The sequence below is a fragment of the Cavia porcellus genome, unplaced genomic scaffold (assembly GCF_034190915.1).
Source record: "Cavia porcellus strain 051 isolate PalLab524CR breed Dunkin Hartley unplaced genomic scaffold, mCavPor4.1 scaffold_29, whole genome shotgun sequence".
NCBI classification, from domain to species: Eukaryota; Metazoa; Chordata; class Mammalia; order Rodentia; family Caviidae; genus Cavia; species Cavia porcellus.
The window spans coordinates 27,092,537-27,119,613 of NW_026947512.1; the positions used below are offsets into that span (position 1 = coordinate 27,092,537).

Consider the following 27,077-nt stretch of genomic DNA (forward strand, 5'->3'; position numbering starts at 1 on the left):
ATGAATTTAAGGAATGTTTTCTCTAGTTCTGTGAGATATGATAATGGTATTTGGATTGGTATTGCACTAACTCTACAAAAATTTGGGGAGTATGACTATTTTCAATATGTTGGTTCTTTCTGCCCTGTTGGGGAGAGTACAACCCCCACCCCTACTTTGGAGATGCCATAGAAAAGTAGGATTAGAGATTCCATTTAACCCAGCTATTTCTCTTCTGGGTATCTTCCCAGAAGAATTAAAAATATCATACCTCAGTGATATATGTGCACCTATGTTGATAGCAACACAATTTGTAATAGCTAAATCTTGAAAACCAAATGCCTGTCAGAGGAATGGATAAAATAGATAGTTTTGGTTTTTTGTTTTCTGTTTTTTTTTTTTTTTTATAAAACTGAGTTCTACTCAGCCATAAAGAAGAACAAATTGTAGACATTTTTAGGTAAACGGATGAAACTTGAGACCATGCTCTTATAGTGAAATAAATTTGACACACATGTGTAAATATCACATTTTCTCCCTGTTGTGATTAACAGTAAATAAGGACCAAAATGTACAATAGGTATTGTGAAATTGTTCAAAAGGAAAGAGAAACTAAGGAGGAGAAGGGAAAAAGGAACGAAAGGAAAAGGAAAAACAAAATAATAAATGATGGATAAAATGGAAACAAAGCTTTGTAAATAACAAGAGGAGGAGGGGTTAAAGGGAGGGGAAAGGGATTGCGAGAAAAAGAGGAAACAGGATACATCATATATCAGTACAAATTCCTTACAATAAGTATAATCATTCTGTACATCAACATTGTACCAGTAAACTTAATTTTAAAACATTGTGGAAGTGAAAGAAACAGTAAAGACACACTGATTGTAGTTTAAAAAAACCTCCTGGTAAAAGTTCTGTAATTTTCACAAATGTGCGCAGTACTTACTCCGACATATCCTGTTTGGATTAAGAGACACCCACTCTCCATTCTTGCATGCCCTAATGATAGTTCCAAGAGTTATGTACCCAGGGCGGCATTTGTATATGGCCTCAGTGCGTTCTGGATATATTTTGTCAGGCCAGGAACCCGAAAGCATTTCTATACTGGGTCTTGGGGGAGGTCCTTTACAATCTACAAATAACAAAAGCAAAATAAGTGCCTGTTGTGTCTATTTACTTTGTTTTAAAGGTATCTATACAGTTAAAGTTTCATCTAAGTATATTCTTAATATGTGTACACATTATCTTGTGAAAAACTAATCCATATAATTCTGTAAGAATATCCATGATAAAATGAATCTAAATAAAATTTCAGATTATTGGATATACTTTGTTTTTTTTTTTTTTTTTTTTTTTGGTACTGAGGATTGAACTCACAACCTTGAGATAACTTTGTTATTCATAACTGGTGCACACCATTCAATCACTCTCTAATTAAGTAAGCTCTTTTACAAACTTGGAGGAAAAATCATGAATAAAGCAAAGTATCTCTCTTTAAATTGTTTTCATTACAGCAGGAAACTCGGATATTAAAAATAATTTAAAATGTACAATATAAATTATAAAAACATTTTACTCAGTAAGATAAACCACAGTGGGATAACATAAATTATATGGAAACATTCAAACAGAGTAAGATGGAATGGAGCTGAACAATATTCCTATTATATTTTGGAATAAAACCAACAAATTCTGTGTGCGTGAGTGTGTGTGTGTGTGTTTAAGAGCAAACTGGGAGGTAAAGATTAACTGAGCTAAACCTAAGTGGGAAGGGCTTGTTTCAGGCAAACACAGGTATCTGTCCTTATTCTTACTTGGTTAATTTTGTTAACTCTCGATATGAATTGATGACCAAGATTCATGTAAAATGAGGGAAAAAAAATGTACAAAGGAAGAATCACAAAAACTTCAGGAGACTGTGTACAGCTTAATAAATTCTGAAGTTGTGCACAATGAGAGTGCTTTCCTGGAGTTTCAAGTGTTTCTTAAAAGTAATGTGAAATTTTCCATGGTCTCAGGAAAAAAAAAAAAAAATATATATATATATAATGAAGGGATTGTTTCAAGTACTCCACTGCATCATCATCAGACAATTGCTATATTTGAAAGTGACTCAGAGTAAAACTTAAAGAGCAGAAGCCCAAACTTCAGAAAAACAAACAAATTCAGTTTTGGGGATATAGGAGAGTTCTACTAAATTCTTTATTTTGTATACGTAAACATAACACACAAACACTCAAAGTACGTAGTCTTCTCTTTGAAATTCTGAAACCGGGCAAGGACTGACCCAAATGATGTGTACACAGTTTAATTTAATTTCTGATTGGTTAGAAAGGGCAAAAACTCTTGTTGATGAGAATAGATTATCTAAACTTTAGTCATTACATTTATTTCATAAAGAGTTCTGGCTTTGAATGAAAATTTTAAAATACACAAGAAAAAGAGAAAAATATGATCATGAAGAGAAAATAAGTATCTAGTAAAAGCAGATGCTCAGAAATAGGTATTAGAACTAGTATCAAGATTGTTAAAAATAGTTATTCTGAGTATTTTAAAAGAACTCCTGAAAAAATAAGTGAAATGGGAAACAATGTAAAGACACTCAGAATAATATGACTAGAAAATGTTGTTCCCAAACTATAAACTCAGTGACTTGGGGTGGTTTGCAGAATCAAGTGATTTCACCAGGAAACTTATTAAACTTAAGAAATTTTAATGTAGAAATAGCCACATTGAAATTTAGACAAAATATATAAAACAGAATAGCAAAGAAAACAGAATAAAAATGTATTGTGTAGAGTCAAATGAGACAACGTATGTTTTGGTAAAGAGAGTGAATGGAGGTAATGACACAAGAAAACAAAGCTTTCTAAAAATCGATTGACAATATCAATTCAGAGATTAAAAATTTCTGCAAACCTCTAAAGTGTATCTATAAAAGAAAACACATTTAGGCTCTACTAAAAACCAAAGATTAAAAAAAAATCCTTTAAAACAAAGGGACAAAACTTTTCTTTCAAGAGAACAGTAAAAATAACAGCTAAGTCTGTAATAGAAAATATTAAGGTCTGAAATCAATGTCTTGACATTTCTAAAGTACTGGAAATTATGTGTCAACAGAGAATGCTGTACTTGGCGAAAATATACCTCAAAACTGAAGAACAAAAACATATTCTCAAATAAAGAAAGCCAGAAAGCATTCTGAAGAGTTAAAACATTCATGAAACCCCTCTTGCCTTGTCACATGGTCAAAACAACCAGATGTTCTGGCCTGATAGGGAAGTTGTGGTCCAAGGTCCCCAAAAATAAGAACACCATAAACTATAAACCCTGCCAGACAGCTATGAGTTTTCAAAAACATCAAGCCATCTGCTTCTGTAACTAATGCTTGCTTTGCGTTTTTCAGCTTTATATACTCTGCACTTCCCTACCTGGGCACTCTCTCACTCCCCTCTCCCCACCAGAGTGCGGTCGGAGGGTCCCTTGCACATGCGGACAATAAAACCCCTTGATTTTTCATGAGAGCTGGCTCCTTGGGGCTTTCTTCACGACAGTGATCTTACATTTGGAGGCCCCAGCGAGATCTGTCCCCCCCGCTTGCCGAGGGAGGCCCCAACGGCCACAAAGTGTCTCTCGGGATAAGTACGGCCATTCCTTTTAGTTTCATTTTTGTGATCAATCGTTTGTCTTAACTGCCCCAGATCGCTTCTGACCCATACCTCGCGATCCTAATATAAGGCAGTTTCTTTGGGGGACACCCCAAAAAGATTCTCTTGAGAGTCCATTTGTCTCTCGGACTCCCAGTTTGTTAGGAGGGGTCTCTTTCCCCCCTCATTGGCAGTGGATTCACCGATCTCGTGTGAGTGTGGCCGGCCAGAACGTGTGGTGTGTTTTGTCTTATTAGTGTTGTCTGTTGTCTCAGTCTTTGTCCTGGTCTCTTTTGTCATGGGACAAAGTGTCTCGACCCCTCTTTCCCTTACTCTAGACCAATGGTCGAAAGTAAGGGAACTGTAATAACCTAAGGCCCCCTAACTATCACGCTGTAAAGCCTGTTCTGTATAAGCCTGCCTGAGGCTTTCCCTCCTCTTCCCCCTTCAAATCTAACTAGGTTAAGTTTTAACTTCCTAAAAGGCCATAAAACAAAGGCCTGAGGTAATAGCTCCTGACAACCCCCCTTCTCTACCGGGTAGTCAGTCACAATTTGTGTTAATTGCATTTGATTGTAATAGCTTCGTTTGTATCATAACAATACCTGTGTGTTCCTTTCCCTCTGAGTAAAGGATTGATATGTTAAGCAATGCTCTCCTGTGTAAAGAATTGTAAAATCTTACCTAATTGATACGTTAACCATTGTTGCCCTCTACAAATAACAGTTGTAAAAGGTGCTAAAGTAAGGTAACTAAGGTTGTTAATTGCTGTTTCTTCTTTGTAGTGCATCACACCCCCATCCCCTTCCTTACATTGTGTGACCAGCAGCTGTTTGTGGATTTACAAGATAAAAGCCCTGACTTTTAGCTGTCAGGTGCCCAGTCTTTGGGTTGACCCTAGAGAGACTGTGTCACCAGGCCTGGAAATAAAGCCTTTGCTTCCCAAATTTTAATTTCTTTGGCAGTGGGAACCCCCCGAGGACAGAGTCATTTGGTTTTTTGGACAAATTCCATCCATCTGAGACTCTGCCCCAGGTGGGGAACCACTGCATTAGGAAGGGGATGCCCTTAATTTGGGGAGTAAAACCTCCCGAGGGCAGAGTCAATTGGTTTTTGCCATTTGTGACTCTGCCCCAGGTGGGGAACCGCTCTGTTGGTTAATTTGTTAATTCCTCCAGATCCCAAAATTTGACTGATTTTTGAGTTGCTGCAGCTTGTCTTGTCTTATATGTCTGTTTGTGTGTCCATTTGTTCTAATTGTTCTCCTTTTGGTTACCCCAAATCTAACAGAAATTCTCTCCTAGGAACCCCTTCTACGAGCCCAAAACGGACTAAGGGATTTAGATACTTATGTTCAGAGTTTTTGTACTTTAGAATTGTTTGCCTGTTTAAATTTGTTGCTAACTTATGGGCTTGTTGCCCATTTCTGTTGCAGGATCCATATGGCTTATTAGATTCAAGGTTCATAATAAGAATTATTTCCTTTAGCTCACCAAACTATGCACGAAGCACCCTTTGTTTGTGTCTTTAATGTTGTGGCGCCTTGTTTGATATGTAGGTCTTCAATTGATTGCTTGCAATCTCGGCATGCCTTTTAAAAGGAGTATTTTTCTTTCTGGTTAAAATGTAAACATATGTGCACATATACATGTATATTTATGGTTTGTAAGAATCATATCAACTTTACCAAGTAAAAACCAGGTTGTACTATATTTGAGCCAGTTAAAAGGTTACAGTTTTGTTTTTAAAAATACAGAATTTTTATGTGGTAAAAAGACATAAAGTAATTAAGTATGTTTTAGACTACTAAAAGGTGACTTCAAGGGTTTTGTTAAGAGTTTTGATGTTGTCTGAGGAGCGAGAGGAAAGGTAATTGACTGGTAATAGTAAAAAGAGGGACAAAAAAAGTGTTTTGTCTTCAAGTAAAAATGTCTGGCTGTGCCAAAATGTGGAAAAAAAAAAAGATAAAAGCCTAACTTGGGGGGTATATTGTAAGTTGTAGAAGGCTCAAGAGGATGTGAATTTTATTTGTCTTGGTTTATAGTACGGCAAATAACAGGTTTGACAAGAAGTAAATGTGTTCAGAATTTGACAGTATTAGATCAGTTTTGGTAGAAGTATTCATAAAATTGTACTTTGCTGCAAAATGTTTCCATTAAAATGAGATTATAGGTGATACTAGAGATAAGATACAAGTTCTTGCATGTGCTATAAACATCTGGGAGATTATGCAGCACAATTTTGTTACCTATAAAAAAACCCTTTTTTGTTAAGAATATAATTTCAGTAAAATGATGGCCTACCACGTGACATCCTGGAAAAAAAAAAAAGAGTGGTGTGCCATCCAAATGAAGCCCGCTCTCTGACCCGGAATGCCAAAACCATGTTCTCCTTTTGCCCCGCCCCGATTAGACATCCAGAGGTAAGGAGGTTTCCCAGTATCACCAGTTGTTCTCTTTGCAACTCAGTCAGCCCCACATGTTAGACAAAAATTGCAAAGGTTTGAGAGGTTTGAGGGAATGCCCCTCAGCCAGTTAATAGAGATAGCATGAAAGGCTAGATAGCACAAAGGCATTAATTTTTAATGCCTGGGCTAGCCCTAGAACTAGAAAATTTACAAAGCCCTAGCTCTAGCCCTAGAACTAGAAAATTTACAAAAAGCTACCAACAAAAAGATAACCAAGGTATTAGAATTGCTCTATGAGAGAAAATTTTTTAAAAACAGACGAGAGTTTCCGGGGGCGTTTAGATGCTGTAGGCTAAATTTTACTAAAAAGCTCGCCTCTATATGACTCCTATAAGGGAGAAACTCAAAACACTGAACTGGACTGATAAATGTGAACAGGCCTTGCAGCAGCTCAAGCGGGCCTTGACAGAGGCCCCAGCCCTGGGACTCCCTGATGTTACCAAGGTGTTCACCTTGTTAATAGACAAACTCAGGGGCATTGCAAAAGGAGTCCTAACTCAAGACATTGGCCCTTCGAAGAGGCCTATAGCCTACCTCTCCAAAAGACTTGATCCAGTGACAGGAGTATGGCCCCCTTGCCTAAGAATACTAGCTGCTGTGACAATGTTACTTAAGGAGGCAAAGAAACTCACTTTGGGCAAGTGATTTCTGTGGTAACCTCTCACAGTTTAGAGACTCTAATCAAAACCCCTCCTGGAAAAAAAAAAAAAAAAGGCTTTCGAACGCCAGAAATCTACACTGTCAAGGCCTGCTTCTAGACCCAGAGTCAGTGATATTCAGGACTTCTTCAGCTTTAAACCCAGCCACCCTTATGCCTGATGATGACCTGGAGGAACAAAGGACACCTCTCCATGAGTGTGCTGACATCCTTAAACTGCAGCAGAACCTACGGGCTGATCTTACCAACTAGCTTTTGGGACAACTATTTCATCGATGAAAGCAGCTTCATCCAGAACTGCAAACGAGTGGCCGGGGCAGCAGTGACCACTGAAAAGGAGGTACTCTGGGTTAAGCGGGTAGAGCCTGGCACCTCTGCCAAAAAGGCGGAGCTTGTTGCTTTGACTGAGAGGCTAAAACTAGCCACGGGCATTTTTAACTGACAGTAGATATGCTTTTGCTACTATACATGTACATGGAGCCATCTATGAGAGCAAGGTCTCTTAACCTCAGCTGGGACTAAGATTAAAAATGCTCCACAGATTCTAGACTTGCTGGCAGATGTCTGGCTGCCTCAATGAGTTGCTATTATTCATTACAAGACTCACCAGACAGGAGATGACACTGTCACCTGAGGGAACAGTTTGGCAGATCAAGCCACTCAAAAAATAGCAACCACATCAGAGGGGCCAACCAAGAAAGTAACTGCTCTGATGCTAGTCCCTCCAACCTTGTCAGAACCAGTCTACACACACACACACACACACACACACACACACACACACAAAGACCTACAGTTAGCATCTCAACTGGCTGATACCAGTTACCTGATAAACAAGTACTATTACTGGAAGCACTAGGGCAGGAGCTGTTACACCGGGCTTGCCAGACTACTCATTTAGAGAAAACTAAACTTGTGGAATTGTTCAGAACTCGGTTTTTTATTCCAAAACTCTGCAAACTGCCCACCTCTTTGAGCTCCAGATGCCCACAGTGATTGTTAGTCAACTCAGCCAAGAGCTCTATGCTGGAGACCACCTGACATTAAAAAATTGTTCCAGGAGAACATTAAAAAGTAGACTTCATGGCATGGTAAAGCCTGATTTACAGGGGTACCGCTATCCCTTGGTATTAATAAACACTTCTACTGGCTGGGTAGAGGCTTTCCCTACTAAGTCTGAGTCAGCCTTAGTGGTAGTTAAAAGGCTATTGCATGAGATCATACCTTGATTTGGCCTCCCACTATCAATGGGGTCCAATAATGGCCTGGCTTTCATAGCTCGAGTCACCCAAAAGTTAGCCCAGGCATTAAAAATTAATTAAAACTCCACTGTGCCTATCAGCCACAAAGCTCAGGGCAAGTAGAACATATGAACCAAAGTCTCAAGGACATTTTATCTAAGCTGTCTTCAAAAACTGGCGATAATTGGGTGAGCCTTCTTCCCTTTGCACTAAGAGCTAGATGTATCCCATATGTTTCTGGAATTTCCCCCATTGAAGCCATGTTGGGAGGCCCCTGCCATTGATTCCAAGATTGCCAAAAAATAAACTAGCTAAAATAACTAATCAAGATCTCATTAAGACCCGACAGACTCTCCAACCCGTGTTGACTTCAATCCACCAGCTGTTTAGACTAGACAAAAACACCCAGATCTGCCTTCAGAGACACCTCTCAAGGTGCCGATCAAGCCAGGGACTCTGGTCTTGGTGCAATGTCACCACCGTGACTCCCTCGAACCCCGCTGGGAAGGACCTTTCACCGTGGTGCTCAGTACCCCCACTGCCATCAAGGTAGCAGAAAAAAACTGCATAGATTCACTACACTCATGTAAAGCCACTGGAAACAGCAGACAACGAGGGACTTACTCAGTAGACTACATAGCAGACTGGTCACCCCTTAAAGTTAAAATTGACTAAGACATAGTTAGATTATGCTGGTCATGAACTGTTTTAGCTTGCTTGCTTTGATTTTAATAACATTGATGCCGACCTTACATGGCGGCTTTGGTCCCTCTGTAAGCAAAGAACAATTGTTAAGGTCTTTATATGGGAGCTCCTGTGATTGTGGAGGGGGCTATATCACTAAAGATAAAGACACCAACTGGGGGGAATTATACATACAATAGGAAACAAAGATCGAAATCCTTCCCACACAAATGATAAATTGTATACATACAGTCTTTGGACAGATTGTGGGGACAAGTTAACATTCCTTATTGCTATACCCTCAGTTACAGGGGGTTTGACTAAAAGGTGGATGTAAATGATAAAGCCCCGTGTGATACCTAACAAAGGCAGCCAGTGAGGGCCATGCCCTCAGAATTGTTCTTAGTATTCAAAAATGCATTCCTCCTGCTATGACTCTGTACAAGAATGTATAGGAATAGATAGCAAAACTTACTTCACTGCTGAGCTTATGAGGACAAGGGCTAAAAGAGTTAAAGGTGATTGGTTGACAAATCTGACAGTGATAGGAAGTTCAAAGTATGCCCCAGCCTCATGTCTCAACATGGTTGATAAATCAGTGTGCTGGAGCAGGGTGGCCCCTATACATGTGTCTGATAGGGGCGGGCCGCAAGATAAGATCAGAAAACTCTGGTGGTTGAGGAACGAGTCAAGCTGCTAATAAAAATAAGCTGCCTAAATCGCGGGGAGTTGGTCTGGATGCTCAAACTTATGATATTCTAGAGGCCACTCATAAAGCTTAAATGCTTCCAACCCAACTTTGGCTGAAGAATTGCTGGTTATGCATGGCACAGGGCTCCCCCATCCCCCTTGCCATCCCCAACAGTGTTTCTCTGGCTACCCTGGAGAAACAAGATTACTTAAATTGTAGTCTTGGTCCCCCCTTTAGAGTACAACCAGTAGACTTCAAGGACTCTCTCTGTCTCCAAGGAGCTTTCATAACGATACCTCCAACATTGATGTGGAGTTCGTTACATTTACTGATTATAGTTCCATAGTTAACCAGACTACCTCCTTTATCCTGCCAAAGGACAAGTATTTATTTGTGGAAGAAATATGGCCTATATTTTCCTCCCAACTAACTGGACAGGGATATGTGTAACAGCTGTCCAGTTGCCTGATATAGAGATCCTACCCAGGGATGAGCCTGTCCCTATTCCTAGTTTAGATTACATCACAGGCCACTCAAACAGGGCAATTCAATTTATTCCTTATTGGTAGGCTTAAAGATATCAGGAGCCTTAGATATGGGGGCAACAGGAGTAGGGGTTTCTGTCCAACCTTCCAACCAGATTGTTAGTGATGTACAGGCATTATCTAGTACCATTCAGGTCATTCAAGACCAAATAGACTTGTTGGCTAAAGCAGTTCTCCAAAACAGGAGAGGACTAGATCTACTCCTCCTAAAGGAAGGCAGCCTATGTGCCGCTCTAAAAGAAGAGTGCTGTTTTTATGTTGACCATTCAGGCATAGTAAAAGATGCCATGTCCAAACTCAGAGAAAATATCAAAACTAGAAAAAAAAAATACTCTTCAGAGACATCGTTCCCTTCCCTATGACAAGGGCTAGCTCCTTATGTTGTCCCCCTCCTAGGCCCTTTAGCTGCTTTGCTCTTATTCCTTACCATTGGCCCTTGCGTTCTAAACAAGATTACACATCTGGTGCCATCACAGGTCTCCCGGGTAAAGATGATGGTCTTGAGATACCAATATGACCCAATACCTACTAATAATCTCTAGGATTAGAGATCCTCACAAGAAAAGGGGGAATGAAGAGTTAAAACATTCAGGAAACCCTTCTTGCCTTGTCACACTGTCAGAACAACCAGATGTTCTGGCCTGATAGGGAAGTTGTGGTCCAAAGTTCCCAAAAATAAGAGCACTGTGAACTATCAACCCTGCCAGACAGGATATGAGTTTTCAAACACATCAAGCCATCTGCTTCTGTAACCGACGCTTGCTTTGCAGTTTTCGGCTTTATATACTCTGCACTTCCCTACCCTGGCACTCTCCCGCTTCCCTCTCCCCACCGGAGTGTGGTTGGAAGGTCCCTCACATGCGCGGACAATAACCCCTTGATTTTTCATGAGAGCTGGCTCCTTGGGGCCTTCTTCATGACAGTGCTCTTACAATTCAACAATAGCAGAGCCACATTGCTACAAAAACACAAAGTAAGTTCTCTTGGCTGGGGAAACTGATCCCAAATGTACATAAAGAGGTACAAAGAGGAAAAGCACAAGTGAAGAAAACAGATATATGGGTAAGAAAAAAAAAACTAGAGAAAACTGATAAAGATTATTTTATGCAAAATTTGTTACAATGAAAAAGACCGTTGACTGCTTATATATGTACCAAAATAGTGAAGATACCAAAAGAAAAGTGAAATTAAACTGCTGTGGTGTTTTGCAGTTTAGGACATTATTAATTCAGTGTAGACTGTAATAATTTAAGTATGCTTATAATTGCTAATCACTAAAGCAAGGATATGGAGATATTTAAAATGGCTAATAGAAATGCTACAGTAAGATAATAAAGAATGTATAATTAAAATAAAGGAAAGCAGAAAATGTGGAAAACAAGAACAAGAAGAAATGAGCCAAACATTAAATAACAAGATATTAAACTTAAATGTCTTTGTAACTACATAAAGGCAAATGGATTCATTACTTCACTTAAGATACAAAGGTTATATGAAAACCAAAAAGGGAAAACTCAAGCACATGGTAATTAGTTTTAATAAATTTGACATATAGATTCAAATAGTGAAGGCTAAGTGAAAATCTAAAATCCCATCAATTTCAAGCTGAAGCAACTAGAAAAAAATTATTTCTAGAGAAAATAAAAAGGGGCAAATAGTAATGATGAGGGGACAAGTTGGCTCCCAGGATCTGGTTGAACAATAATACTTAAACTGAGGCTGAAAGCCTGTAATCCCACCTCCTGCAAAGGAACCCTGTCTGGTGACACATGCCGGTTACGCCAACACTGAGCAGACTGAGGCAGGAGGATGACAATACAAAGTCAGCATAAGCAATTTAGTGTGAACTTATCTCAAAATGAAATAAAAAACTGGAGATGCAGCTCAGCACTCCCTAAATCCCTAAATGTGTAGTTACTCTACATAAATATGACCTGCATTTTCACCAACTCCAATTCCCCATGGACAAAAATTTTCCATGCAGTGATTGAGACATCAGATGTTGTGTCAGTGTAAAGTCTCTCTCAAGCTGTTGGTTTTGCATGCTGGTAAGCCCCTTATTCTATTTGGGAGATAAATAACCTTATCAATGGATATGTCTCTTGTATTTTGTGAATCTGATTGACAGTTTAAGATTGAAAGCCACCATAGCAATTATAAGCATTGTATAATATGCAATTGAATCCTTCCTCTCTTTCTTTATAAACAAAGATGCACACAAGATCTACAGAGATTGAAGAGTTATATTTAAAATACTGGAAAGAAAACATACACCTACTTCATTCTCATAATTTAATTTAGCTACTACATTTAATACTGTGTCATTTTTAACTCACTACTGTTTGTGCTATGTGCAATGATATCTGCTTATTAGCTTTTCTGAGTTTTTCTTTTTTAAAAAGTTTTAACAGATGGATAAAAACATAAAAATTGTACATAACAAGTTACCATATTATGTTCTGAAACATATATACATTGTGCATTAATGAAATTAGATTACCCGTATTTATTTCTTCAATTGTCTACCATTTCTTTACAGCGAAAATATGCTTTTTAAAAAATTGACACTTAATTGTACATATTTATTGAGAGTCATCTGAAATTTGAATGTATATATTATGTAATGTTCAAATTGAAGAGTTAAAACATTCAGGAAACCCCTCTTGCCTTGTCACTCGGATCGAACGACAGATGTTCTGAACTGATAGGGAAGTTGTGATCCGATGTACCCAAAAATAAGAGCACCATGAACTATCGACCCTACCAAACAGGATATGAGTTTTCAAAAACATCAAGCCACCTACAGCAGATAGCTCACCCACCAGTAAGCAAACGACACGACCCCTATTAACCAATGCCATCTGCTCCTGTAACCAACGCTTGTTTTGCGGTTTTTGGCTTTATATACCCTGCACTTCCCTACTCGGGAATCTCTTGCTCCCCTCTCTCACCAGAGTGCAGTCAGAGAGTCCCTCACATGCGCGGACAATAAAAAAACCCCTTGATTTTTCATGAGAGCTGGATCCTTGGGGCCTTCTTCACAACGGGGATCTTACAAAAACATCAACTACCTCTGATAGATTATTGATACATTAATGTGGCTGGAATCCATCCTTTGCTGTTCAATCAACTCTAATCTAAATCTTACTGAAAAGTCACATTTGCAGCTAGAAGCTTTGACTTTAAGCAAGGTGATTATTTTAAATTATCTAGATATGCCAGACCAAATCACCTATTACTTATGGATTTCAGAATTGCTTATGGAGTATCCACAATTATACTAGAAAATTCAGAAAAAATCTTTCTGAAAGATAAGTAAACACATATATATTAATCATCAATGCATACATGTATATGTATTAATCAATCAACTGATCTGATTAGACCTCTCTGTTGAATTCTGACTGATAAGTTGATTCGACACTGATGAGTTAAAAAGGCTTGTGCTATGGTCTCAATCCTTGTTTCACTTCCAAATTTCTATGTTTAGATATAATCATCAAAGTGATGATATTAAAAGATGGAGTCTGTCATGAGGTGGTTAGCTCCTAAAGGATACTTCCTGAACTCTTCACCATGCAAGGGCACAATTAGAGGTGTCCTCTGTTAGTCAGAGAGTCAGCCTTCATGACTCATTAAACTGGCCAGCATATTGATTGTGGACTTCCTACCCTCCAGAATTGTAACAAATAAACTTATATGCTCTCCAGTTGATGGCATTTTGTTTTAGCAATTCAAATGGCACTTATTCTTGGCAGTCCAAATGGATTAAGTAATTAAAACTAAGCACTTTCTTTCTTTCTTTCTTTCTTTCTTTCTTTCTTTCTTTCTTTCTTTCTTTCTTTCTTTCTTTTTTTCTTTCTTTCTTTCTTTCTTTCTTTCTTTCTTTTTCTTTCTTTGCCTTTTGAGACAGGGTCTCACTGTGCAATTCGCACTAGTCATAAAATTGTTTTGTAGCCCAGGCTTGTCTCAAATTTGCAGTGATCCTCTGTCATGGTTTATGTCAGTGGCTCCAGGCCTTATGCGTTTGCATTATGCATTTATGATTGGTTCATTGTCTAACATTTGGATTGGGGGTGTGAGTGCTACACTGGCCTAGGGGTGGAGCCAGGATACAATGTAATGGCAGGAAGAAGGTGTGTTTCTCTCTTTTGCTGGTTTCTGCTTGCTGTTTGCAGCCGTCATGAACAGCAGCCTGCCATGCCACCCTGCCTTGGAGCCAACTGAGTATGGACTGAAACCGCCAAAAGCTGTAAGAAATAAACCTTTCCTTTCCCAACTTTGGACATCAAGTATTTTGTCTCAGCGACCAGTAAAAAGTAACTAAGACATCCTCCAACTTCAGCCTTCTGAGTGCTGAGTGCTGGGTTTGCAGGCATGCAAACTAAGCATGTTTTAATTTCTAAATTAATTTCCAAATTACAGAAGCAGAATTGAGATAAAAATTCCATTCTACTTAAATAATAAAAATTAGCAACTCAAAAGACTGAAAGATCATGAACAAGAATCAAATAGAGAACAAAGTATTAAATTAAGTGTTAGATTTAAACTAAAAAGTATCAGTAGCTTTATTATATTAAAACGCATTGCATGTTCCCATTAAAAAGCAATGACATTCAAACTAAATTTTAAAAATAGGACTAAAAACTAGTTACAGGTGACATCCAATACAAGGACAATGCTAAAAAATTATTATTCACATAAATACTACCAAAATAAAATTGACACTGATATGTTATTATGAAGCAAAAATAGAGTTTATGGCACAAACAGGAAACTTACTCCGAACATAGTACATACAATAAGGAATGAGAATAAAGAAAATGGTACATGATAGACCTGAGTATTTACATTCACGCATGTAAAATGTGTTTTATCAGAGAGTATATGGCATTAGGAGAGAACAAAAAAGTCATAGCAGTGACACAAATCTCGCTGTTCACAAAAAAAAGTAAAATAGTAAGAACCGCGGTCAGAGGGAAAATCAGAACCACCTCATCAGAAAAAGAGTCAAGCAGGGTGTGGTGGAGTCTAAGATGTGCACTGCTATCTCATCAGTTAGGGCTGTGCCAGGAAAAACTTCACAGAGGCCGCAGCACACAAGGTATTTGTCATATTTCTGGAATCTAGGTAGTATTGAGATGATGGTGCCAGTATGGTTGGATTTTGGAAAGAGCTTTGTTTTAGTGAGTAAACCCCTTTGTTACTTAGTTTAATAATAATGGTTCAAAATTCACTCTTGGAATTTCTTTTTTAATAGGCAAGGTGAAAAACATAATTAACAGAGCTAAATTTCACTGTGGAAAATATCCATGCAAAAATGGTTTATAACATTTTATAAAACAAAACATTGTATGTCATACTTATTTCTCACACCTGAAGTTAAAAGGGTAAAGATTTATTTAGCTCAAAGTCTGTAGAGGTTTTAATCCATAAGTGAACAGCTTCAAGGCAGAGAGGCATTGTAGAGAACACTTCATGGCATCTACAAGTAGCAAAATCAACAAAGGACCTTAATAACGATTTTTGGGCTCCTTTTATCTTATTCAGGTTACTTTGGACAGATAGCACTCATACCCTTAATTCTAGTGCCCTTGAGCTTAGTTAGCATTGCACCATGAATCAATTCCAGTGTGACACTCTAGATTCAGCCGCTTCTGAAACCCTGTTGATGATAGTGTGAAGTTTTGGAGGTACATCTAAACAAAGCTATAATAATGTTTAACTTTATACAAAAGAAAAAATAAGAATAGAGTTTCATATGCATTGATTTTTCTTTGATGATGGTGCACCTGTTTTGCACAATTGTATTATGACCTGTGACATACAGTGTATGACTCCATATTACAGCTTTTCTATAATTTATATAAACATTTTTCCACTAGATGGTGCCACTAGCCTATAACAGAAATGACACACCCACCTACCCCTACCAACATCAAAGATCGGACGTATTTGTTTTGATTTTTAAATTTCACTCCCATGTTTTAACATGGAAATTGTCTCTTGAATGACAGGCACAAATATGTGTTTTTCACTTTCAAAAGTCAGATCTACTTCATAGTGTCATTATTATTGGAAAAATGTTAAACTTCAAATGTAGATCCAACACTGTGACTAGAAAAATATTTGCTAAGGCCTTAATGCTTTGATAAATTTGATTTTTTAAACTAATGCAACAAAAAGTGATATAAATTTATCATTGAAATTATTGAAATTATTTTTATTAATATAATGCCTATACCAAAAGAGTAGTCCACCCATAAAGCATCAACTCTGACTTCTCAATGCTTTTTCTCTGCTTATCATTATATTTCCAGATAACATATCATATATTTTTCAAAGTTAGTTAATCAGTTTTAACATCCCGATATCAATGACAATGATATATTTCTTAATACCTGCTTCTCACAATATTTACTACGTCTATATAGGTTTACTGTGTCACATATAGAATTCTTATATTGATTGCTTTTTTGACTTCAGATAGTATGCAGTACTCTTGACTTTTTGCATTAATTTGAAATAGTATCTTTTTATTCTTTTTCTTGGTAAGAAAATAAATAATTGCCTCCACTCCAGATTCCAACTTTTCTGTTACTGTCTCCCAAACCTTAGTTCTAATCATCCTCTGTCACTTTAACTTTGAATTTGTGTAATTCATCTCCAGTGCTCAGCTCCCCTGTTCTGCACGGCCATTTAACATGAAGCTACAAGTGAGTTTTGCAAATGGGATCACATCAGTGCTGTGATTTAAATTTTCTTGAATTTTGTTTTTACTAACAGCCCTAATACCTTATCTTGGCCTGGAAGTGAATCCCTCATCTGGCCCTTGCCATTCTCTTGGATCTTGATTTATCCTGAGTTCCTTTGTTCACTGTGCCAGAGCCAGCCTGGTTCATTTATACTTTGCTGGATCTTTTGTTTCTCAGGTTTTCTCTTTCTGGAATATGTTACTGCAGACTTCTGATGTGTGGCTTTGCCTTGTCTTTCAGGCCTCTACTCAAGTATGGAGGTCCCCAATCCAATCCATTTCATCTATATATCCCACTTTCCCATCTTTATTACCCTCAACCTCTGCTTTATTTCTTACACAACACTGTACACAATTCGCATTACTTTATCTATTAGACTTTATCCCCTTCTTTTTCAATTGTGAGGTATCTTAAAAAGAAAGCCACCTCTATTTTTCATTAATATTTAATGTGCAGGTCTTTTCCTTCAAATACACCTTCATGTGTATTTTGTGTTCCCATAGCAAAAATATATAATGATTCACAATACTGAATTGTAACAATTAAGCATGTCTTACTACACTCTGTTTATGTGCCAGAATTGACAACCATCTAAGAATTCAGCCTCAATTAAATCAGACTTCTAATCAGACAACAAAAACTTATTTTGGTCCAAGTAGTCAACTTGTCACAATCACATTTAGCTGAATTAAACTGGTGTTTTTCGACAAAATAGTACAATTTATTAAATAAGTACCATAAAGTATTTTCAAAAGTGCCAAAACATTTTTGAGGTATGCTTTATGTTGTTTTTTTTTTTTTTAAATGGGTAGCTTTTATTTTCAGTTCCAGGTTAGTGAGAAGATGTAGCTTTCAATATTCAAGTATTAATTTGTATTTAAATAATGAATGTTTTATGTGTTTACAGTCATTTTTAATTGCCAAGAAGTGCTTGTTTGCCAAACACTTTTTCAGTGAGTATTTTATTTATTTATTTATTTTCTAATTTTATTATTTTAGGTCCAACAGCAAGTACTCTGAATGGATTTGGCTACTGAACAAGGACAGGAATATTTTTATGCTAATCCTAGGGAAATATAGTAGTTGTGTAATTAATAATCATTTACCAATTAATTTTACTTTCCGATTTTAAGGAGATATTATTGACATATGAAAGGACTAATTATTTTCATGTCAGTATGTCTCAACACAGTAATCTGAAGTGTTAAGAAATAAATGATGAAAAATTTAAATACTTGAGAAAACTTCAATTAAATTTGACTGAGATTGCTTGGGTAAACTAATGATGATCTCTTTGCTCAGTTTTTAATTTTTCTAAAATTTTTTTTAGGAAAACAGAATAAGAGGTATTTTCTTAATATCTACTATTTTAACTTAGTAGACCATAGACATAAGCCAAAATTACAAAATAAATTTAAGAAAAAATAAATAATATTTATTTATAGATAAACAAAATAAATAGCAAAATAAATATTTTGCATGAAATTTCTTGCTCATCTTCTCATTCATGTATGTGAATATTGTTTTTATCCATGCATACAATATCATTCAATTAGCTTTTAAAGATAAATACATTCATGCTCTTTTGTAAGTAAAGCTAGAGTAACAGTGGTTTGGAAAAGAAAAGCTCTATAATAAAGGTTCAGTTGCAATAAGGAAATTTTTAAGAAAATAAGATCTAGAAAAAAAGAGAGTCAGGTTGTACTCTGTAAACATTTGAAAAAAATGAGACTCTAGTTTTAAAATTTAAGGAGATGATTGCATAATTTCTTTTCAGATTTCTTAATAGTAAAATAGATGATGATGATCACTCCAGAATCATAAAGCACAAATGGCAGAATCAGTAACAATCACAGGAAATTGAGCAGAACAGTAGGTATCACATAATTAGGGTTCAAACAACCCTCTCTCAGGATACAGCTTTAAATTCCACTGACTTCAATTATTTTGAAATGTGTAGTGTTTGAATCGCTCTTTCCTAATGCCAATTCCTGTTCCACTCACAATTTAACTTCTTAAAATAAACTGTCAGCATATATAGAATGTGTTTATCAGGCTTGACTGGCTTCCACAAAAAGCTGCAGAGCCACAGGGTAGCATGAAAATGAGACCCTGAAGTTCTATAGCAGGAGTAATTTAGCATCCAAGTACTTGATCTAAGAGATAAATATTGCAAGGAAAAGGAAAGAAAAGAGCACATGTTGTACCAAATTCAATCTTTAGTACTTGTGGAAATTAGATTGACGGTGGAATTAGAAATAAGGAGATGACAAGGTCTCCTGTTTGACAGAACTGCTTTTAGTTATTTACATATAAACGATCTTTCCCTTCTCTCTCTCTCTCTCTCTCTCTCTCTCTCTCTCTCTGTGTGTGTGTGTGTGTGTGTGTGTGTGTGTGTGTGTGTGTGTGTGTGTTGAGGGCTGGATCTCTTTGGGAGGCCTAGAAAGGTTTTATTAGCAGAACTAAAGTACACAGAAACACAAAATGTAATGCCAGACCTGAAGAGAGATGCACGTAGTTTAGAACTGGGAATATTTATCCAGCTTGAAGGTTGAAAATCTGAAGAACCGATGAATGTATAGAAAGCTTAGAGTTAACTTAAGGGTGAAATGAGCAGGCCTCACTTACTGTATTTTTAAGAACGAATGATCTGTTTCCCTAAACACATTCTTTAAAACCTTTGAAGCTGCTCCCTATGTTAAGGTAGGTTTTTGCTCTTTGTCTATCAGCTAAGTTAATGTATAGACTTACAGTATCACTAAGAGGTTTCGGGTTTGATGAACTTCAAAGATAAAGCAAACCTCATGAGAAAAAATATGGAGTACAGATATGGATAACTGGGTGACTGTGTTATGCAGTTGAGTTTTCTTTAATTTTATTTTTGATTTCTTGAGACAGGATCTAGGGATGTAGTTTATGATAGTTTTAAACTCACTATGTAGCCCAGGGTGGCCTTGAACTCACAATGATCCTTCTGCCTCAAATGCTGGAATTATAGGCCTGTACCACCACTCCTAGCTAAAGTAAAATTTTATTTATTTGTTTATTTATTTATTATTTATTGGCACCAGGATTGAAATCAGGACTTTGCACTTGCCAGGGAAGTGCTTATATCACTGAGTTATATCCTTAGCCCTCAAATATAACTTTAAAATCATGATTTTCCTTGTGTTCTTTCTATTCATCTTTAATTCTTCTATCTCATCCACCACACCTACTCTTGATCTTTTATTCGTAAGGGATGCATTCTGTTTGTTCTCCTCATCTTGCTAAACTGCATTTATCTCCTTATCTGAGATGTTCTCTCAATCTTGATCTATTTCTTTTTATTGCACCTTTTACAAACAACTTCTCAAACCCATTCTGACTTATCCATTCATCCAATTGCAGTCTCTTGCTTTACTTGAATTATTCTTCTTTTCCTTACCTCAGTATCGTCCATATGATAGAATACAGTATTAATGAACTAAAATATGACATTAATTCTTTTTGTCTTTTACACTATGTGATCTTTTGGAAACTGTTACACTGTTGAGCACTTAGAAGTCAAAAAGTAATCACTGAAGGGAAAAAGGAAGGAAGGAAAGAAGAGATCTATAAATGTAGATTATGGTCAGTATGGACAAGGCATTAGTAGACAGTGGTAAAAACACAATAGAGAACACAGTTATTCAGTGCACTTGAAAGCTCTATCTCAAGAACACAGAAACACTAATTTTTGTAATTCCATTGTACAGCTTGTCCATGTATCCCAAATTGGAATTTATGTGATAACTTTTAAAGTAGCTCCAAAAATACACTTTCAGTAACCTTTGAAGGAATATTTCTGTAATCAATTTTCTATCTATTATATTTCCAGTTAACAAGGTTTATGAGAAACTTGGCTTCCTAAGTTAAAATGTCAAAGCAAATAAAAATACTTTGCCAGATCTTTATGTTATTTTCCTTTTAATATCTCATGCTGTTATTTTTCTGTTTAGTTATTTTACTTTCTCTGGGCCATTTGTATAATATTTCCTTGTAATTTTAAGGAAAGACAGCACTCATTTTTTCCAGTGACCTCACACACTGTGTGGAGACTGATTAAAGTGAAGAAATGGGTGAGGTACACAGTGGTTAACGGAGCACAGGACAGATTGGTTGGTTGGCAGAATCTCAAAGGCCTTAGGCAAGACGGAGGTGGTGTGTGTGCAGAGGTGGAGGGGGAATTACTGGAAAGAATGAGAATTGCAAAACCATCAGAGACTGAGCCAATAAAAACAGATCAATTTAGAGTCAGAATCAGACGTTAACAACCAAAGACCAAAAACGAAGAATATTTGCTAACCTTATTTAGAACTTTTATGTGGGGATTTACTGTAGAATAATTTTAGTTTTTAATATTAAAAATAGCTTGTGTTTATATGCAAGCTAAGGAGCCCCAGATTCATTACCTGGATAAACTTAATTTTACACTAAGCAAGGCTTGCCTTAACCTGTCTCTCACTCTCAGAACATGCCTACAGGAAGTTTCTCGACCACTTTTTCCTCACTATTCCGCTTCATGCATCAGGTCTCCTCTGTCCACAGATAAATACCTCATCTTCCAGAATTCACGCGTCCTATTCTTACCCTCATCATACTCATTTGTTTCTACTATCACCACTAAACTTGTTGCAGGGAAGTTATGAGACGACAATTCACAGTAAATTATGAAGAATAATACTAAATTTAAATATCTTATAATATTTCTTGAGAGTTTTTGTCATCCTATGCAAATTATGTATTGCATAAATTTATGGTAATATCAACATGGAAAGTATTTTAGGATGAGAGAAGATATTGAAGGCAATTAGGATGTTGCATAGTTCTAATCCTGCCATATAAGGAAATATCCACAGTACTATCTTTGAAAATGTAGGGGTTTGAGGGAGAAGAGAGGAAGATTTCATTTATCACTCTGAAATTAAATACAGAATTTAGGATAATATCTGCTATCACTTGGTTTTTTTTTGATAATGATACAGAACATTAGAATATATTTGATAAAGATATTTATGATTTATATTTAGTTTCATAATATAATACTAATTGTTTTCTACTTTATAGTAGCACAAATTTAAAATCATCTTGTACTTGAATATAATATATGAAAAAATTGTCCTTTTTCAGATTGAAATGAAATGCTTCAATTTTTGTGTTGTGCCAGGGATTAGAACTCACCACCTTGTTCTTTGCAGGGAGGTGCTTATGCCACTGAGCTAAACCCCCAACCCAGAAATCCTTTAATCTTTGATCTCTAATATCTTTCCAGGCCTGAAAGAGCAATTTTTACCTAAATCTTCAGGATTCGAAAACAAGCATTGACTTATCAAAGTATATAGTTAATATTTACTAGGACATAGTTCAGTACTCTTTGGTTTGTTCATTTTAATCATCTTTCAATTACTGGGTTGTAGCCTAATTTCACACAGTGTTTTTAAAATTTTTTTTTTATTTTAAAAAGGGTAAAACTGAACATAACGAAATAGAACAAAGCAGATCAAAAGAAAATAGTGTTAAGTGACACTGATTTCAAAGCAAGACAACAGGAAATCTACAATGGCTACCATAATGTCTCTTGTTTTCTTCTAAATAGTTGACCATATCTTCGCACACAATGAATTCATACAAAACAAAATAGTATTAAACTGATCAGAACAGAGTGATGAAGGCATTATAGGCCTTCAAAATCAGACAATAGGGAAATCAATAATGGTTGCCATAATGCCTCTCGTTCTCTTCAAAATAGCTGTACCTAGGGCTGGGGATTTAGCTCAATGGCATAAGTGCCTGCCTTGCAAGCCTGTGGTCATGAATTTGATCCCTGGTACCAGTAAAATATTAAAAAAAAAAAAGTGCATGCAAAATTGCTGTACCTTCATGTATGTTGAAATTAAACAATACAAAACAGACTAAAACTACTCTCAACAAAGGATAATAGCATTTTTGGATTTCACAGCATGACAATATGAAATCAGCAATGGATACCATAATGTCTGTTTTTCTTCAAAGTAGCTGTTCATTTCATCATGCATTATATAATTGATTCTCATAAACTGTTTAGGAGTTCTATGCATATATGAGTCTCTACATGTATATATATCCTTTATGCACTAGAGAGAAAAACAAAACAAAACAAAATAAAACAAATTCCTAGAAAAACATGAAACAAAAAAGACAAATAAATAACAATAGCAAAGATCCCAAAACAATGACGATATAGGCCTACAAAACAAGGTGGTAGGCGCATAATTAGAGTTTTTGTTTTACATAATGATTGTGTTTATATACTCATAAATGAAATAAATAAATCACACAGGGTTTAATTGTTAAACCCTGCATCTAAAAAGTCTACTTAGTCATAAAAATCTGAAAATATAAAGTTTGATTGAGAAACTTAAATTTTGTTCTGTAAATCTGACCCAATTCTTGGCAGCCTATAGTTCGTCCCAGAACCAAGATATTTTCCCCAGAGAAAGCAACTAATGTTCCTATATAACTAGGAATCTGAATGCAGACAATGTGATGCTTTCAAAAGCTACATAGTCTCAATATGCTAAAAAGGAAAAGCAAATTAAAAACTGGGCTTATCTGTTTTCCTATTGATTGTTGTTATTTTTTATCAGTAATACTATATTTTGAAGACTGTTCACTGTTATGGGTACAGAAAATATTTATCAAACACTTACATTTTATACCCAGTTTTTAATAAAGCAAATTCTAATAATGTCTGAATCCATATTTTTTCAGTTTCTCAACTTAGTAGTCAGTGTTCAATGTGAGAAATATCAGAAGTAAATATAAAAGTATACACCTATGTTTTCAGTGAGCAAGGTTATTCTGCTGTGTAAATTTCTGTTAGGTATCATAGACATGAAATTGTTGGCATTTAAGCTAATTTGGTTTCAGGGGCTATCTGCCAAACAAGTAGGAGTCCTATATCCAATTAAAGTTGATTTTATGAATATTATGTTACTAGATAATATTTTAAATACTAAAATTGTCTTCTATCTGTTAGGAAAAGAGGCAGATATGTAGTTATTTTCCCTGCCATATGTATAACACTATTGCTCAACTCACCAGCAGAAACTGATATACCTTTTTAACCCATAATAATAAAAAATAAAAAACAAGTGAAACAAGCCAGCTGGAATCAGTTATGTAAGCAAGGAGTTCAAATCACTATTATTTGATTATCATATATATTCCTAGGGTTTTATTTAATAATATTTCAGATTCTACTCTGTAATTACCAAACTGTTTGATATAAGTTGGCATCCATTCTTGATTTTGAAATTCCAGTAATACAATAATCTTCCTTACAGGATAAATAATATCTGCATGAAACTTCAGCACACAGTGTGTAAATAGTAAAACATTAAAAGAATTCCCTTAAACTAAGAAAATATTCAATTTCTATTTCAAGAAAAATTATTTGCTATGATTAGCAATGTTAATATTTTGAACTCCTTTCCAATATGATAAAGTCTTGTTTTTAAAAACTAGTTATGTTTGTACGTGCAATTAAGTGGTTGTTAACCTGGTTTAAAAAGAGACTGGATATTGGGCTTATATGGTAAAAATCAAGTCATTAAATATTTAAAAATACAACTTTAAAAAGTCATAATCTTTCAAAAATCTTTGACATAAATAATTTTTTAAATTACTTAAGGATATAACAAAAAACATACTTGTCTTTATTTTCTAGTTTGGAAGACAATCTATGATGGGGATTTTGTAATATTTGCTAATATTATTATTTAGGGCCTATACAAACAAACTTTGTTGTTTTTCCCAGAAGTTGCCACAGGCCTGTAATCCCAGCAGTTTGGGAGACAGACGAGAAGGCTAAAAGTCTGAGGCCAGCCTGGGCAGTTCAGCAACAGCTTAGTCTCAGGAATTAAAAGGGTAGAAGCAGAATTCAGCTCTTCCTCAGTTCAGCGCCCCGTACCAAAATGAATGAATGACAAATAAATAATAAAAGTTTGTTGATTAAAAACTTTTCAGAATTTATAAATTATTTACTATTCATTAGGAATAAAAATTTTGGATCAAATAGTTATGAATTAAGTAACTAATTACCTATCATGGGCTGGGGTAGCAAACTTCCTTTGGTGACACACTTTAAATTATTGAGAAATATCATAGAATTAAATTTAATTATAAATTCAGAGTGTGTTTTACTGATATCAGAGAAAAACTCTAATATTAACAATTACTTATGCAAAAGACCAATCTGTAAGTGTAAATTATATATAACCACAAGGAAAAAGAAACAAATTGAAGAAGCTGGCTGTTACAAATACTGTACATTCAATTGTGTTTCAAATTTGTATAATCTTTCTAATCTTTAAATAACCCAAATAATTCTTGCATATAAGACTTGTAAGACTATTGCAATAAGTCACAAGTGGTTGTTAATATTTTTACGTAAAGCATTCTTGGGAAACTTCTAAGCAAAAAAGTGTATTTTATAATAACTATAAGAGAAATGACTACACCAGATTTTAGTTTTTAAAAATATTACTCAACATTTTTTGAATTTTACTTGAAGCAAAATTATGATGAATAATCAGATATGCCACTCACATAGACCAATTATATGCTTACAAATGTCAAAAACTATTCAAATACTAACCTACTGTGACAATTAAATTACATTTTTAAACAATGATCACTGTGAAAAAAACATCAGTAAATGCTTCATAATATAGTTATGAGGAAAAACAGTCTTTCTCACTTACTGTTCTTACCTTGTGCTACACAAGCAGCCCATAATATAAACCAAATAATCTTTGCTTGCAGCCTCATGCTTTGGATCTTTTAGGCACACATATATTTGCAAGAGAGCTCTGACTGTCCAGTTCTTTCTCCACTCAAACTTGTGATTACTGGAGAAAAATACTTGCTTTTAAAGGAAGTTGAAATATAACTTGGGAAGTAAGGGATTACCAGATGCTCCTCCTAACAGAAACTTGCAAAATAAACAGAAATATCAAACCAGGAACCCATCGGTGCCAGATTTGATCCAGATTCCTACTGCACTCCCACTGAATGCTAATTCCCTGCCCTGCTCTTTGATTTGTTCTTTTAAACCCAGGCATGTTCTCTTTGGAACAAGCTCAAATTCTGTGGCTTGTGCAGAGAAACAGCTGGCGTCAGCCTCTGGATTTCATAAACTCACCAATTGCTCAAACTATTCAGTCCTATTTTGTATCAACTACAGAACAGAAAATAAGGGACGTTTTTTAAAAATCACTTACAGAACTTCAGTTTGAGCATGTTCCCACAACCCATACTGAGACAATGTAAGCAAATTTTGCCAAGAACATATCCCGTACTGGCTGATTAGAGACCTTGTTTTTTTGGGAAATCATGAAATTGACCTTCTAAAAGTTATTTGTATATGTGTAGGAAGTAACTGGCTCAAGAAATTGAGATGCTGTCATCTTAAACTTTGCAATGAAGTACAACAGGCATAGAAAGAAAATTGGTGAGTGATTTGCTGAATACTGGTTAAGACATTCATGTAACCCATATGTGGGTCATATCCCTAAAGACCTGTCTCCCAGAAAACTTCGTACTATCTTTCTTTTCTTTTTCTTTTTTTTTGTCTTTTTCTTTTTTATTGGTACCAGGGATTGAACTCATGACCACACACTTGCAAGGCTGGTGCTTATGCCGCTGAGCTAAATCCCCAGCCCCCAATTGTACTATCTTTCAATCTGCTCACCTTTGCTTTTCCCCACACAAGGTGACTTCTAGCTCCACTTTTATGAACTTGAGATTTGGGTACTCTATATAAGTGGAAAAGAAGTTATTTATTCTTCTGTTTATCGGCTTCCAGTAAAAATTATGTTTGGGATAGTCTTTCATTTTGCTGGATATAATAAATATTGCTAATTCTTAAGTCATTGTAATATTCCATTTTGGAATATATCATATTTTTATTTATACATGTACTTTGTATATATGTTTATGACTGTTTGGGTAATTCCAGTTGGGACTTGATCCAAGTCCAAATATTTATTACAAGTCTAATATTTAATACAAATAGAGTTGCAGTAAACATTAAATTATGTGAATTTTGGTATATATGTGCACACAGTTCTGGTGAATACATACCTAAGAGTGAAATATTAGGACATCATTTTTGTTTCGGTGCAATAGATAACATCAGACAGTTTTCTATATGGATTATACAAATTGACATACCCATCAGTAGCACTTGAATACTTCCACGTACTCAACATTTGGCTATGTTAGTCTTTACAATTGTGAATAACTTCCATCCAATAATTACTCTTTGTTGTACTCAGGGGTTGTGAAGAGAACAATTAGAATCAGGACATGGAGTTTATAATACTGTTTTATGATAGTCATTGGGAG

The 27,077-nt window shown here is 35.8% G+C and overlaps 1 protein-coding gene across 1 annotated transcript in view; it reads right to left on the reverse strand.

Annotated features, from left to right (window-relative positions):
• The window catches only part of LOC100733902 (complement factor H), a 97,171-nt gene extending 71,497 nt beyond the window's left edge, over positions 1–25,674 (reverse strand). The window contains exons 1-2 of the mRNA XM_063239868.1: positions 25,442–25,674; positions 926–1,111 (exon numbers count right to left, since the gene is read on the reverse strand). Coding sequence (XP_063095938.1) covers positions 926–1,111; positions 25,442–25,499 — 244 coding nt within the window. The 5' untranslated portion in view covers positions 25,500–25,674. The remainder of the gene's footprint in view (positions 1–925; positions 1,112–25,441) is intronic.
• Between the last annotated feature and the right edge of the window lie 1,403 nt (positions 25,675–27,077).